At 43.3% G+C, this 17,010-nt stretch overlaps 1 protein-coding gene across 1 annotated transcript in view; it reads left to right on the top strand.

Annotated features, from left to right (window-relative positions):
* RMC1 (regulator of MON1-CCZ1) overlaps window positions 1–17,010 on the top strand; it is a 58,615-nt gene that overhangs the window by 26,148 nt on the left and 15,457 nt on the right. The window contains exons 7-19 of the mRNA XM_088469610.1: window positions 257–357; window positions 554–643; window positions 3,931–4,036; window positions 4,114–4,225; window positions 4,435–4,479; window positions 6,278–6,331; window positions 7,204–7,332; window positions 7,422–7,528; window positions 7,713–7,832; window positions 12,261–12,338; window positions 13,087–13,191; window positions 13,531–13,599; window positions 15,130–15,355. Of these exons, the coding sequence (XP_088325736.1) occupies window positions 257–357; window positions 554–643; window positions 3,931–4,036; window positions 4,114–4,225; window positions 4,435–4,479; window positions 6,278–6,331; window positions 7,204–7,332; window positions 7,422–7,528; window positions 7,713–7,832; window positions 12,261–12,338; window positions 13,087–13,191; window positions 13,531–13,599; window positions 15,130–15,355 (1,342 nt within the window). The remainder of the gene's footprint in view (window positions 1–256; window positions 358–553; window positions 644–3,930; window positions 4,037–4,113; window positions 4,226–4,434; window positions 4,480–6,277; window positions 6,332–7,203; window positions 7,333–7,421; window positions 7,529–7,712; window positions 7,833–12,260; window positions 12,339–13,086; window positions 13,192–13,530; window positions 13,600–15,129; window positions 15,356–17,010) is intronic.

Raw genomic sequence — 17,010 nt, 5'->3', positions numbered from 1 at the left:
ATGTGAAATCTTGCTCATCTCACTGATTTTCTCAGCTGTGTGAAACCAGTGAGATTGTCTTTGGACCTTTCCATAGTAATTGTGTAAGTCCCATCATTTCTGTTTGGTACTTGTTTTTTCCTTTTAAATTGGAGAATTACATGGTGGCATCTGACAGTACCCTTTTCCTTTACCTGTTCTCACAGATGTCCTCATGTGTTTGACCTTTACATTGTAGCCTGCATTAATTCCATCCTATGTGTGTTCTTTTCATCAGAGTGGTACAATGTCAAAGATGGCAAAGTTTGAAATAGAGTTGCCAGCATCTACTACCAAGATGGCAAAGATTTCCGAAAGAGACATAGCAATGGCGACAATGTGAGTGTTTATTTGCTCTATATTGCCTAAGTGGGTGTCTTCTGTGTCTTCTGTGCTTTGTTTTTTGATCCCTATTTTCATGTACATTCCATACATAGGAGAGATGTGACTTTTTTTTATACTGATACAATATTTCAACCAGGTTTACTTTATTTGTTGGCAGCCACTCATCTGACATTGTTTTTCTTGTTGGTAGCTATGGGCAGCTCTATGTTCTGTTCCTGAGACATCATGCAAAGGCCTCTAGTAGTCCCGGAGCTGAGGTCGTCCTCTATCATTTACCCCGGTAGGCAAATAAACTTTTTGGTATTACTTTCTGTATATGACATTTAATGCTTATTCAGACTCTCTGTATTTTAATATAAGATGCAAGAGCAATGTTGCAAGGTGTAGATTTTATAAAATGCCAATTATGAGCGTGTGTTTTAGATTAAGATTTCTCAATCGTCTCATGAAATACCCACAAGAGGTAATGTTTGAAGGATTTCCATATGTGAGACTGTGGACCAGTTTTTGCCTTTTGCTGGGTCCAAAAAATGTTAAAATGACTCTAGCTTACAGTATGCACTACACCCAGCTGTTACGGCTAAGGCGCATCACAGTATGCACTACACCCAGCTGTTATGCCTAAGGTGCATCACAGTGTGCACTACACCCAGCTGTTACGGCTAAGGCGCATCACAGTATGCACTACACCCAGCTGTTATGCCTAAGGTGCATCACAGTGTGCACTACACCCAGCTGTTACGGCTAAGGCGCATCACAGTATGCACTACACCCAGCTGTTACGGCTAAGGCGCATCACAGTATGCACTACACCCAGCTGTTACGGCTAAGGCGCATCACAGTGTGCACTACACCCAGCTGTTACGGTTAAGGCGCATCACAGTGTGCACTACACCCAGCTGTTACGGCTAAGGCGCATCACAGTGTGCACTACACCCAGCTGTTATGCCTAAGGCGCATCACAGTGTGCACTACACCCAGCTGTTATGCCTAAGGCGCATCACAGTGTTTACTACACCCAGCTGTTACGCCTAAGGCGAATCACAGTGTTTACTACACCCAGCTGTTACGCCTAAGGCGCATCACAGTGTGCACTACACCCAGCTGTTACGGCTAAGGCGCATCACAGTGTGCACTACACCCAGCTGTTATGCCTAAGGCGCATCACAGTGTGCACTACACCCAGCTGTTATGCCTAAGGCGCATCACAGTGTGCACTACACCCAGCTGTTACGCCTAAGGCGCATCACAGTGTGCACTACACCCAGCTGTTACGCCTAAGGCGCATCACAGTGTGCACTACACCCAGCTGTTACGCCTAAGGCGCATCACAGTGTGCACTACACCCAGCTGTTACGGCTAAGGCGCATCACAGTGTGCACTACACCCAGCTGTTACGGCTAAGGCGCATCACAGTGTGCACTACACCCAGCTGTTACGGCTAAGGCGCATCACAGTGTGCACTACACCCAGCTGTTACGCCTAAGGCGCATCACAGTGTGCACTACACCCAGCTGTTACGCCTAAGGCGCATCACAGTGTGCACTACACCCAGCTGTTACGGCTAAGGCGCATCAGTGTGCACTACACCCAGCTGTTACGGCTAAGGCGCATCACAGTGTGCACTACACCCAGCTGTTACGGCTAAGGCGCATCACAGTGTGCACTACACCCAGCTGTTACGGCTAAGGCACATCACCTAGCAAAACAAAACAATCTCATTGGTTTAACATTTTGGACATCAATATGTACTAGGCACAAGGATTTCAACACTTTTATTAAACAGCAGAATAATAATAAGCTCTAATAAATGTTATTTAAAGTTGTAACAGCTTACATACAATATGTATAACATTGCATGCAGATAATGTCGGTCTTTGGGTTTCTACAGTAGCAAACACATCAACATCATCATCAAATAAAATGTTTCCATCCAGTTTGCATTCCATGCACAATAATGATAAAAACGACAACCTGATGTATTGATTGTGCCCCCCCCACCCCCTATATGTTTTTTATTGTGCTCAGACCCACCCCGCACAGCCCCATTTATGTGTTTATTATTGTGCTCTCTCAGCCCAGTAATTGACTTGTCTTACTTGACATATTTTTGATCCTCACTCACCTGACAGCTCATCTTCTCTGGCAATTAACATCAGTACATCACATGTACAGTGCTGCCAGGAATAAGTGCCACTGGGCATCAGGGATCCAGGTGCTTCTTCAGACCCTGCCCCCTCATCACACAGTACCCATGGCAGTCTTGCTACATTACTTTCCCCCCAAGGCTGCACAACATGCAGCAAGGAGTGATGCTATCTCACAATACTACATTCTAGGCCTGACACAATTGGCGCCACCCGAGCTGCTAAATTTTAAATTTTTGCGTTCTCCAACTTTGGGCATCAGAGGAAAGAACAAAATGTTTCATTAACTACAAAATCTTGTGCCCTTCAAAACCTTTTGCCAAGTCAGTTTCAATGGTGACCTAGGCCTAAAGTGGTTTATGAACTTTTTTAATTTTGAAAACAGGAATTTGGATGAGGCATAAAGTGTCCCCTATACTATTCGTAATGTTAGGGTATATCTTTCTGTCACTTCAATGATTATACATTAACTGTAATCAGGGGTGTATCTAGGGGTCTGTGCGCCCCTGGCAAAATAATGGACTAGTGCCCCCTCCCTCCATATTTTCTGAATAATTACATTGTCTCCCCAGCCCATCCCCCTTTTTGTCTCCCCAGCCCATCCCCCTTTTTGTCTCCCCAGCCCATCCCCCTTTTTGTCTCCCCAGCCCATCCCCCTTTTTGTCTTCCCAGCCCATCCCCCTTTCTGTCTTCCCAGCCCATCCCCCTTTCTGTCTTCCCAGCCCATCCCCCTTTCTGTCTTCCCAGCCCATCCCCCTTTCTGTCTTCCCAGCCCATCCCCCTTTCTGCCTTCCCAGCCCATCCCCCTTTTTGCCTTCCCAGCCCATCCCCCTTTTTGCCTCCCCAGCCCATCCCCCTTTTTGCCTCCCCAGCCCATCCCCCTTTTTGCCTCCCCAGCCCATCCCCCTTTTTGTCTCCCCAACCATCTCTTTTCTGTGTCCCCAGGCATCCCCCTTCTACTCCTCCCCCCACATCCAGCCCACACTGATACTTAACGTATCCTCCTGCTGTGGTGTGGCTGCGGCAGGCTCCTCAGTGAGAGCAGGAATGCGGCGCGCATGACGTCACACGCGCCTTGTGTATAAAAAAACTTTATTAATCATCTGCTCATACCAGGCAGCCGACGGCAATCGGCAGGAGCTACGGGGCCCTAAACATTTGCCCGGGTAGGAGCCAGGGGAATGCCTGGGTGCCGGGACTCCAGTCCTGGCCTGATTCTACCCCTTGTCCACAGGTGGCACCACCGGATGGTGCCCCCCCCCCCGGCCGGCGCCCCTGGCGAGTGCCATCCTGGCTAATGGGTAGAGAGGCCCCTGACTGTAGTGTAGTCCTTGGTTAATTATCTTGACTGACGTGAATTCTCAATCATTTGTTTCCATCGCCTGTTTGCACCAGTGTCTTGGTATTTGTCTCTCCATAGGGAAGGTCCATGTAAAAAGATGCACATCTTGAAGCTCAACAGGACTGGAAAATTTGCTCTAAATGTTGTAGATAATTTGGTTGTTGTCCATCACCAGGATACAGAGGTAAGTTCAACATGTGTAAGTTAGCTAGTGACTCAATTGATGTGTATTTGACACCATTTGTCTTGTTCCTCTGTCAGACATCTGTAATCTTTGACATCCGATTACGGGGGGAGTTTGATGGCACATTAACCTTGCATCAGCCGGTGCTTCCTGCCCAATCTATACAGCCTTACCAGATCCCCATGGCAGGTACCTATGTCCATGAACAGGCTAACAAATGTAGTGAATAAAAATGTAAATAAAGGCTCAATATATTAATATAAAATTTATTTATTAATAGAAAACTGAAACAAAACTTGTTGTTTAATAAATAAAAATTCAAGGAAATAATTTCATTTCATTTCAGTTTGTTAATTAACCTTAAAAAATAAATAATGAATATGTTCTCTATCTTTCAGGCCCGTCAGCTGTGGCTGGACAGCTTCCTGCACAGTGTAAACTCTGTATCCTTTGTAACCCAGGAGCTATGTTGCATATGTGACATTAGTTGGGGACATTATGATGCCTGCTCCCATAGCAACCGGACATTACCTTCCACTTTTATTTTATTTTTTTAACCAAACTAGTAACTGACATTGTGGCTCCTTTTGAGCAACACCACATTTTCATAAGTGTTCCCCAGTGTAGGGTCCGAACAGAACAAGGGTAGCACTTACACTTCCTTAGGCAAGCTGGTACTCGCTTGTGATCTGGGTGTGCATTCGCCATTTCACTATAAACTATTGTCACTTTTACATAGTGCCTTGTAAGCATGACACAAGCAGGTTTTCAGTAAATGCTTTCCTACACTAATACTACACTGGTATACATATATACTATACTGTTTATACATTTACCACAAGTTCTTTAAGTGACTAAAATAAATGAATGGCATCAATTTGTACGATTCTAATAAAATATCTTTTTTCTGTTTGTCTCTTACATCTGGCAATCATTTATATCTGCTTACAATATTTTTAATATGGCATTCAAACACGATTAAAATCTAATTTCAATTATCACTAAATCACCAATCACTGAAGTAAAATAATATTGTGTATTTTTTTTTTCTTGGGAGGGGGGTTTACACAATCATGAAGACAAGCCCCCTGCCATTCTGAATATAGTCCTATTCCAGTTCTCCTCATTCTTTGCAGCACAAGCCTTCTACAGATGTGTCCTCATGCATTTAGCCTCAATACACCACGCAGCGCTACTTTTTTTTGCTGGAAATGCATCTAAATCACAATGTGATGCGACTAAGACGCACCAGCAGACTGTGCTGATTAATTTCATAAGTGACACTTGTATATCTGTGTGCACCAATCTCTATATGAACGTTAATGTAATGGTGCATCCACACGGTCAGATTTTTCTTCAGATCTGAACGATAACGATTTTAAAAATCGTTTATATCTGAAGGAAAATCTGATGTGTGCAACAATGAACGATGCGCGTTCCCGTTTGTCAAAGAACGATATCTGACATCTGATGTGTTTGCAGTCAGTTTTGGACAATTTCCATTCATTTTAATGGAGCATACACACGGTCATATTTGTCAGTTGAACGATTTGACCAACGATTTGAACTTTGAACGATTTTTGACTGCAGTAAAATGAATGGAATCGTCCAAATCTGACTGCAAACACATCAGATGTCAGATATCGTTATCTGACCATCGGGAACGCGCATCGTTCAGACATGTCAGATTTTCCTTCAGATATGAACGATTTTTTAAATCATTATCGTTCAGATCTGATGAAAAATCTGACCATGTGTATGCACCATAATACAATAAAAAATCATTCAATCGTTTGCAAATCGTTCAATCGTTCATCTGACATATCTGACCGTGTGTATGCACCTTTACTTAGAATGAAAAAAGCTGCAGCATTGTAGCACTTCTACAGATTTAGGGACTCAATCACATACAGATATAAAAGTGTTGCATATCAAATTAATCAACACAGTCTGCTGGTGCGTACTAGTCATATTGCATTGTGACTTAGATGGATTCTTGGGCAAAAAAGGCTGCCCCGGCACTAGAAGAGTCTCACCGGGATCTGGCGCACCAAGATTGGCTTTTTAGCACAACTGCGCCAAAGATGTGTAAGGACACATCTGTAGATGTGCTGTAACCGTTGCTTACTATTTGTTCTAGTAACAGTCCAAGCAATCCGTTGCTATTTTACTGCAGTTGTTTGGATTTGTGTAGAATTATCTTGATACCCTGTTAAATATTCCCTTTAACTACTGAAACAGATTCCTCATCCTGGATTGTCTTTCAGCCAGATATAATAATCAGTGCTAGTGAAGGTAAGGCTGTCTGATGTAGTAGAGTTTGTTTATACCTGTTTAGAAGGAAATGTGTTCCCTACCCCTATAGGAATACAGTACAGGGAACATGCACACTTTTAAATGCATATTGTAGTAAATAGAGCCATAAATGTGATAAAATTAGTCATTGTTTTATTACAAAGAGGCAGCATGCTCTAATGGAAGAGAGACACAAATACTAGAAATAGTCTCTTGGCTTTCCTCTGTATTGGGGGGAACTTAACCCAACCCTTTAACAGGGGAGGATCTATATTTAGCATTGAGGATGTAAACAGATGGTTTATATTACCTACATGTGTGTTTAAGAAACAATTGCATTGCAATTGAAATGATTGAGGGGACAATTTTTCAAGTAGTTTTTTCATGAAATGATGCTGCATAATTGTATGCACCACCTCTATGTAACAACAGCCTAATGCAGATTTCACAGAAATCTCCTGCAAAAGGCTAACTACAGCTGCAGACCATATTCCCCATTATTATCAGTGGGGACTGACCCCCATGTATTATGCGTTGTCTGTTTCCCAGGAGGAACCTTTTAAAATTGTTAGACTCCTCCTATACCCCTGGGATGTAACTTGCAGGGAGAGTTATCGCTACCACTGTCCCTGCAAGTTACATTTATTACATAGCTGGAATAACCATGTAAAAAAATATTATTCCTGCTGCGATGTACACTGAAAGAAAATTGTCACTTCCGCGATTTGTAATACATAAGCCCCTTATTAACCTGGGACAGCAACAAGAAACAAAAAAGAAAATTATTTCACCAGAATAAGACTGATTAGAATGAGAACTTTTATATCTGATTGCAAATCCAAGATCACTCACTCCTTGTTTTGTATCCTCAGGATACCTGTGGTACGTACGTATCAAGCTTCAGCCAATTGTGCACTTGCTTACAGACAAAGGGCGATTGATGGATTTCTTGCTTCAGCGCAAGGACTGTAAATCTGTTATATTATCAGTGTGCTCGCAGAGTAAGTGTTACCAGCTATACAATGTGGCAGGAAGCATGTGCTGGTAGAAGTGTGCTCTCCTAACAAATGTGATGGCTTTTGTTCTGCAGTGTTATCCGAGTCTGATAGAGCTTCCCTACCTGTCATTGCAACAGTGTTTGACAAACTGAATTGTGAATATAAGAAATATCTGGAGGCTGAGCACAGCTATACTTTGGTACGTTGAGTTAGGAGGTCAGTAGTTGTCCTCTCTTGCAGATATCTGCGAGGTGTAATTGGAGAAAGTAGTCCTCTATATTTGAGAGACTGTTACTTCATTTAGACAAGATTGCTTAAAAAGAGCTGCAGAAATATTAGGATGCTGCTATACTGTTAATGTGAGGCATGTTTATGTGCTGCAGGCTGTTGAAACGAGTCAAGGTAGAAGCAACACACTTTTGAAAAGGCCTGTGCGAGGACAAGCTGTCATAGACCAGTCAGACATGTACACCCATGTATTATCTGTATTCACTGACTTAAAGGTGAGTAAACTTGGCTTTCCATACAAGAAACATGTTCACACATTTGGGGATGCTTATATAAGCTGGTGACCAGGAGACAGAGGCTCTAAGCCTTGCCAGTCAATCAGCGTTCTGCTCTAAGCCCCTGGTCCTGATTCACTACGGATTGCGATAGCAGCGGTTATTACGCACGCAGGTCCACTGCGAAAATATGCTAATGTTTGCAATCACTATGCCATCGCCGCAGCCCAACATAAAGATGGCCACTTCCCCTTACTCACATCCGTAATACTTTGCAAGTCTGTAAAACTATCGGTAACATCGAAGCCTCGCGCACAATTACAACAGGTCTGACCTTACTCAGAATTACTAACCTTACCGCACACATTGAGAACTCAAGCTGCGTATGTCGTCTCACTAGGGACTGCTAGTGACAGAGAAGCCTTGACGAGGCCTATCAGCATCCCATGTATTTGCAAATGCATGCAACTAATATCTCTGAAATTCTATTACCATATAGTGTTCATATATTGTTGCTAGTATAATTCAGTGTGCTGAGGAGCAATAGGGGGTTAAACCCCCCTCTCTTTTCTACTTGGTATGACCCCTCCCTTTCATGCACCTGAAAAAAGTACTACCAGATTGATTGAGCAGCTGCCAGTTTTTTGTTTGTGGTTATGAGATGCATGAATGAGCCAGCATTAGCAGGGCATGCTGGTTCTAGTAGTGCTAGTTGGAGTTCCCAGGGGGGACTCCCAGGTAAGCTGGCTCTCAATTTGGATGCATTTATGTATGTGCCTTTATCATGAGGCCTTACATTTGCCAAAAATATATATGTGCCTTTATTATGAGGCTTTAATTTTACATTTGGGGTGAGCGTTTGGGCGTAGGGCCCCCGAGGCTACTCTGGCTGGGGCTCCTGAGGGCATCACCACTTAATACACATAGTTACTTTTCACATCACCTTTTTATGTTTGTTTATTATTCATGTAATTTTCACATATATTTTAACCCCTTAACACTTAATAATTACTTGCACACATCTATACTTTACACTGCACTGTCACTCTTTTCCATTTTCGTGTGATGCCCTGGGGAGGTCCTGGGCTGGACGTCTTTTGGGGTGCTCTGCGCCCCGGACGTGAACCGTTTAGTGTAGGGACTGCTAGTAACAGAGAAGCCTTGACGAGGCCTAGCAGCATCTCATGTATTTGCAAATGCATGCAACTAATATCTCTGAATTCCTATTACCATATAGTGTTCATATATTGTTGCTAGTATAATTCAGTGTGCTGAGGAACAATAGGGGGTTAAACCCCCCTCTCTTTTCTACTTGGTATGACCCCTCCCTTTCATGCACCTGAAAAAAGTACTAACAGATTGATTGAGCAGCTGCCATTTTTTTGTTTGTGTCTGATGTGTCCGAAGCTGCTGCTGGCCCTGGGGGTTTATCTGAGCAATCTGTGTCTGCAGTATTAGTTTGTTTTTGTTTTTTTTAAACCTATGTTCCTTCAGGTTCTTTTAGTCTGTCATCTGAAGTTGAAAAAGAAATACAATCTGTACAAGACCCGATGTTCCATGGTTTTAATGTATTTCAAGTATCTAATGTTCTTCAAAGAGTATTTTAAGAAAGAATGGTAGACTTCAAATAAGAGTTTCTGGCCTTAGTCCGTCAGGAACCATTGAGTCCTCCAAACTACAGTTGTTGACAGAAATGTATAAAGATTTCACGGAAATCCTGTGTTTGTACTGGGAATAGACTTTGGCTTTCTCACCTGTAAAAGACGGCTGCGAGTTTTGCAATTGATATTTCAGTGGAAAATATCAGAATATCTGCCAGAGATGCAACTATGTCAAATGCTGCCAAATGACCACGTGATTATAGACATGTATGGTGGAAGCATTCCTTTATGTATATGCTGTGTAAGATGCTCTTCTAAGCAAATTACTTTAGATCGTATTCTAGAGAGAGCATAAGAGAAGAAAAGGGGTTTTCCAGTAAAGGAGAAATCTGTTATATTCAGAGGGTTTTTTTTTTCCAAGTCCAAAACAATAAGCCATATAGGGGCATATTCAATTATGTGCCAAAAGCCGTTTTCGGGGAAAAAGTTTTGCCGGTGATGTCATTTCGCCAGGTGAAAACTTATCTCCGTATTCAATTCCAAATACTTTTCGCCAGTGCGCAAAGTCAATGCATTGGAATAGGCGAAAAAGATTTGCCTATGGAAGCTGTCGAAAAAAAAAATGCAGAATTGGGGTTCAGGGTGCTAACTTGCAGGAACCACCCTGCACCCAGGGAACCACCATGCACCCAAAAAAGTACTTTCAAGTTGGGGGCGAAAAAACCCATAGTTGGGGGACAAACTTAAAAACTAGCGAAATATACTCCAGGGGGGGGTCCCCAAGTATGCCCCAGGTATTTTTAAGATTGCAGGTGCTTGCGGCAGGTGGATTTTTTAACCTTTTTTTAATACTTTACATTAGCAACTTCAAAATATGCTAGCACCCATTTTCATGTACCCCAAATTTGCTGGGACTATTTATTTTGATGAAAAAATATTGCTTAATGCTATTTTCACCACTTATGCAAACACGCTAAAAGCAAGCTTTTGGAGAAAAAAAAAACAGATTACCTTAACTAGGGGTACTAGAACACCCCTATAGTGATCCCCTATGTTAGTGCAACTTTTCGGGGGGTACAGAGTGTTTTCCCCATTTTTGACAGTACTTTTCGCCAGGTCCGAATTTGCCAGGTGCCGTGTATGCTGATTTCTAATTGAATCCCGAGATAAGCAGGGACGCGCGCGATACGGGACTTTTCGCACCTAATTGAATATGCCCCATTGTCTGAAATTCATCTGGACCTGGCATAGGTAAAAATCTCTTTATCCCAAACAGTTGTGACAGTGCTTTGAAAATACAATGTTGCCAAGACTCCATCTTACCAATAGGAGAAATTCCATATCAAACCAGTGTATTACATAGAGGAATACAGCCTGGAGCTGAAGATCCTGTGTTAATAATAATAATTAATAATAATATTAAAATAATCATTATCTGTAGGCAGACTTTTTTTTTTTGCACAACATTGAGTTTAAAACTCTTACACCCATTTGAATAGAAGATATTCAAGATCCTGTCTAGCACCACGACTTTGTTGAACCCCAGGGTATTCCTGGTAACTGTGGCTCTCCAGAACACCTCCTACCATATTTGCATACAACAGAAATCTGAAATGATTGAGAATTGCCATGCAGACAACAGCCCCAGTGTTGCAGTATTAGTTTGCAGTATTCCCTTTTGTGGTGTACTAAACTATGGTGTAGTCTTTCCAAGGAGTGGACATTGGGCCTAATTCAGACCCGCTCGCATGCGGGTCGATGTTGCCCAAGTGCGCATGACGGAGGCGGCTCCATCGTGTACATGCGCGAGACCCGAATAACGACGGCCAAGCCGTCGTTAAGGGTCTTGCACCAAAGGGGGCGTGCTGTCGATAGTGATTGACAGCACACCCCCTTTGGTGGGCGTGCCGGGGGCGTGGCTGCCCAGACGGAGGCATTCCCATGGGAACGCCTACCGTCTGGGGCCGGCCCCACTGACATCACTAGTGATGTCAGTGGGAGTGCTTTTGGCTCTGATAGAGCCAAAAGCACTCCAGGGCTTGCGGCAGTGAGACCCTACCGCAAGGGTCTCGTCGCAAGCGCGATGGTCTTGATCACGCCTCCCCTTCCTGATTTCTGTTCACATGTCCTCTCCACTGACCACCATATCACATCTAACTCTGGTCACCTCTTCTCATTCCTGTATCCAAGAGTTCTCCTGTGCTGATCCAGGCTTCTGTAACTCGCAACTCTATCCTCATCTGACTCTTTTCAGTATCCACACATTGAAATGGGCCCTTAAGACACACCTCTTCATAAACGCTTATCAGCTCTCCTCCTAACTCAGTACTCTGACTTCCCATCTATTCTCTGTCTCAGTTCATCCTTGTGGTTACACCCCTCCCTTTAGACTGTAAGCCCTCTTGGGCAGGTCCCTCTTCTTTACTCTTAGTATTGTCGCTGTCCCCACAAGTGACACTAATCCTGTGCCTGCTACTTTCTGGGTACAAGTTAATCGAACGGTTATTTACCTCCTACTCCCTGCCCCAACCACATTTTCAATACTTGCTTTACCTAGCCATAATGAGTCGCTCTTCCCGTCCTCTAGCAGCACCAACATCCTGCTTGTGGTTGTAGTATTTTCTTATATATCCTATGTTTTGATATTCAGTTCCATTGTTAACCAATGTACGGCGCTGCATATACCCTTTGGCACTATATAAATATAAGATAATTGGTGTTTTTTTTTCTATCTTAACACAAATGCACATTTGTGTTTCGCTTTTTTCGTACTGCTTTCTTATGTATAAGGATGTTTTATTTACATTAATTTATTTTATATTACTAGGAGGCTCCGCATAAGTTCATCATAGCTGTTCTAATGGAATATATCCGGTCTCTAAACCAGTTCCAGATACCTGTACAGGTACTTTATAAATATATACTTACCCACCTACAGAAAATATATAATGGATATCGTCTTCTTCATATCTTGGCAACTGTATTGTGTTGACCAACCGTTTTAAGCAGTTTAAATGTTATGTTTGATATTTACTGATCTCATTACTTAAAATTGTGAAGTAGTAGTCATCATTTCTTACCTAAAATCGGACATGAATATGTGGAATACACAAGCCAGGTAATGCGGTAGTAGTTGTCCTATTTGTACATATAACATTTGCACAGTAGACTTAAGTGTTTTATTGTTGAAATAAATTCTATTAACCTGGCGGCACGGGGCAACAGGTTCATTGTAGAACTGTGTGAGAGACAAGGGCAGCCATATTTGCTGATAAATGACCACTTTCCAATAGGGCTGAGATGTGGAGTCACTTTGTGTTCATTGAGTCCTATGCCAAAATGTATAAAACTCCCTTTTATATTGATTTGTTTATAATAACTTTTCTTTTACTCCTTGAAAACTTTGATATGTATGTTCTATTGTCAAGATACAACCAGAGACTCTGTTACCTTGAGTTTCAGCAGCCATTTTCTAGGTGGAACCAATATTCGTGAGAATGCAGCCTTTAATTCCCTGGGAACAGGTGACATCACTAAAGCCCCACGTCACTTTGGTGTCATTAGTGAAATAAGACCACAAAAAGCCATCTTCCAATGCATTGCGTTAACTGGTGTATTTTATTACCTAAAGCCTATGTTCTGTTATACTCTAGCACTATCTCTATGAACTGGCGATCAAGGCATTGGTACAACACAATCTCTTCTACATGCTCCACCAGTTCCTGCAGTATCATGTGCTCAGTGACTCCAAACCTCTGGTATGTGCTTATCATTCAATGTTTCATGTCAATGGGGGGAGTTATCAAACCTGCTGAACTTGTGCATAGTCATATTTCAGCTATCATCTTGTATAAACTGATCGGTTGCTATGTTGCATTTAGTCACAGTAAAAGGTGCTATTCTCTTATGTAATTGACCTTCTGATGGTTTTACCATCCCATACTAAATATGCAACCTACAGAATAAAATCTATACTGTAACTTTATATTGCTCAGTCAAAGTTGAAAAGTGTCTGTTCTTAAAAGCTAGCAATGTAGCATGACATGGAAAACATGGCACTGCCATCTCCACTCTAATTTCTTAACCCTTGTTTCCAGGCCTGTCTGCTGTTGTCCTTAGAGAGCATCTATCCCCCAGCACATCAGCTGTCCCTCGATATGTTAAAGGTACAAGGAATTTATACTACAATACAGTCTACCATCCACTCTGTATAGGAGAGCAGGGGAAATATGTCATATACTTTGGAATCCTTTAGGGCTTGGTTAACTTTGAAGAACTCATAATTAGGTTATGAATGTCTTTTTAAATTGCTTATCTAAAACAAAACCTAGCATTAATCCAATAACACAAATGTTACTAGGTGGTATGCCTCCCTCCCAGTTTGTTTGGCCCTGGTCTAGTTGTAGCTAAACTTCATTGTCAGTGGTTAGCTATACCCAGTGGCGGGCTGGGCCGGGGGGCAGGGTGCCCTGTGCCCCCCAGGCCGGTAACATTTTAGTGTCCCAGGGCCTCCCGCAGCCGTGCTCTGCATATACATAGCAGCGCAGGCTGTGGAAGGCCGTCGGCTGGGGCTGGTCCTCCTCCGCTCTCTGCTCCATCGGACTTCCTACCTCGTACCCCGCCTCCTGTTCTCCGTTCTCTCGCAGCGGGCCCCAGGCCATTAATTGCAGCTGCAGTCAGTGACAGTGTCACAGTGCAGTGCAGTTCCAAGTAGGCTAACAGGGAGGCGGAGTCGGGACAGGGGGCGGGGCTACACGGCAGTCAGTGCCAGGCCAGCAGCAGCATGGATGAGACAGGATACAGTATACTCACTGTTTATGTACTCTGTCTGACAGTAAGGTGATAGAGAGGGGGGATCCTGTGATGGTGTATGTATCTGTGTGTGTAAGTATGAGTCTCTGTAACTGTCTGTGTATGTATGTGTCTCTGTAACTGTATGCATGTATGTGTGTCTCTAACTGTATGCATGTATCTGTGTGTGTGTATATATGTGTCTCTGTAACTGTATCTGTGTGTATAACTGTATGCATGTATGTGTCTCTGTAACTGTATGCATATATCTGTGTGTATATATGTGTCTCTGTAACTGTATGTATGTGTGTTTGACTGTGTATGTATGTCTGGGTATGTGTTTATATTTAAGTGTTTATGCATGTTTGTGTGTGACTGTGTGTATGTATGTCTGTGACTGGGTATATGTCTGACTATATATATATGTGTGTGTGTGTGTATAACTGTGTGTATGTGATTATATGTGGACTGTATTAATTTGTGACTGTAGGTGTGTATTAGTGTGTAACTGTGTGTATTAGTGTGTGACAGTGAATAAATGTGTGTGTGTAACTGTATGTGCGTATGTGACTGTGTGTATTCATTTGTGACTAGGTGTGTATTAGTGTGTGACTGTATGAATGTGTGTATTAGTGTGTGACTGCAAATTGTGTATGTATGTGTGTTATTGTATATGTGTGCAGTGGTGTAACTACTGTAGGTGCAGTAACTGCAGATGCTATGGGGCCCGGACCATCCCGGGACCCGGCCCTCCTTCTGCATCTACAGTGCCAGGCCTCTGTCTACGCCCCCCTGCCCGGGCCACTTGATTGCATGTGCCCCCCAGACTAAGTTGCCAGCCAGCCCCTGGCTATACCCTTACACTTACTGTATAATATAGTGCCAGTTTGTCTGTGTCTCAACAGAGACTTTCTACAGCCAATGATGAAATTGTTGAGGTTTTATTATCCAAACACCAAGTGCTGGCAGCCCTGAGATTTGTACGAAGCATTGGAGGACATGACAGTGCCTCAGCCCGCAAGTTCTTGGATGCTGCAAAGCAGACCTGCGATGATATGCTTTTTTATACAGTCTTCAGATTCTTTGAACAAAGAAACCAGCGTCTCCGTGGAAATCCTAGTTTCACACCAGGTTAGGAGAAAATCTTAAAAGTCCATATTTGCATTTTCTTTTCATCATAGTTTGTATTTTTTACATTTGGACAGGGTCCATTGGGCAAGTGTCTAGGGCAGAGGTTCCTAAACGCGGTCCTCAAGGCTCCCCAACAGTTCAGGTTTTAGAGATATCCATGGTTGAGAACAGGTAGACTGAGGTACTAATTAAGTCACCTGTGGTCAACCATGGTTATATCTAAAACCTGAACTGTTGGGGAGCCTTGAGGACCGCGATTGGGAACCTCTGGTCTAGGGGGTATATTTACTAAAGGTTGATTTTGATTCATTTAACATTTATGAAAATCGAGCAACTTCAATGTTGTGTTTCTGGGACTAAATCGCACATTAATAAAACCACATCAAAAAGTGTTGATTAGTTAAGTATTAGTAAATGTGTGATTTAGCCCCAGAAACACAACATCGATTTTAAATCGATCGAAATCTACCTTTAGTAAATATACCCCTAGATGTGAATAGAAGTGGAGTTCTAAAAGGTCTCCATTCCCCAAGGGTAAACAGGACATTGTTTATTTGCAACAACATTTTACAAATAAAGATAATAAATGGAAAGTGAAATGAAGATGTTTTATCCAATGTCCAGTTATTAGCTAGATACACTCAAACACAGCAGCTTCATCTTTGGTTGTCCAGGTACATGCAGACCTCTGTGGTATACCAGACTTAAGGGGGGTTCAATTAGACCATAAGTTTGCGCCTTTAGGTCTATGCGCGCTCCCATTTTTTGCACTATCCTATTACAAAAGACATGATGCGGCATTCTCCTGAAAACAGTCCGTGATGTAACCTGCAAAAAGTACAGCTGAATTTGGAGAAATTTGTCTGTACCCCATAAAAAGGCTAGCTGACCTAGGAATCTTCACTGGTGCAGGTCTTCCAGTGTTGGGATTTGAACTGCCGGGCATGCGTCTGGCGGTAAATCATACCCATCTCCCATTGGGGTGTAGGTGGGACCTGGAGGACTGGACACCAACAGCAAAGCTTTTCAATCCCAGGATGCTCTGGTCCTTCCCCCTATACCCCGCTCACAGCCTGAGGGCACTTCAGTTTTGTTGGTGTCAAGCAAGAAGCTGGATCACCATAACAGGGGGCTGCCTTATGCAGCCCAAGATTTTATTTTCATTTATTACATTTTTATTTCTACCAGAAGGGTGAGCAGCACCAGGCTGTTCTCCGGACGTCTGTACTGCCACCCTATCAGCCCTCCGTGGTGCTGTGACTCCAAGCCTGTGCTAGGTACTCCCGGTGGTGCACCGAGGGGGTACTAGCTAGCAAGCTCCCCGGACCCCCAGACTGCAGCCTAGAATCCAGGGGACAGGTAAGGCGGAACCCCGTTCGCGGGGACCCGCATAATAGTGCAGTCTTACCTCTGGCCTCCGGAGGCGCTGATGTGGACACTGGGGAGGCAGCCCACCACTCAATGCCCCTGTGGTCTACTGAACATACTGGCACAGAGGCATATTTAAGGCCAGGGCGCTCTCCCTGCAACCCCTCCCCCAGCTCAGGGTGCCGTTGCACTGTAGTCCTGGTGTTCCCTGGGCTGCTCCTCCTTCACCCTCAGAGACACACGGCCACCATTTTAGGCAAGCAGGTCTCTGGGAATCGCTGGGTCCA

The sequence above is a fragment of the Taudactylus pleione genome, unplaced genomic scaffold, assembly GCF_031769625.1.
Source record: "Taudactylus pleione unplaced genomic scaffold, aTauple2 ptg000093l, whole genome shotgun sequence".
NCBI classification, from domain to species: domain Eukaryota; kingdom Metazoa; phylum Chordata; class Amphibia; order Anura; family Myobatrachidae; genus Taudactylus; species Taudactylus pleione.
The sequence above is the reverse complement of the archived record's forward strand: the minus strand, read 5'-3'. Positions and strand labels throughout refer to the sequence as shown.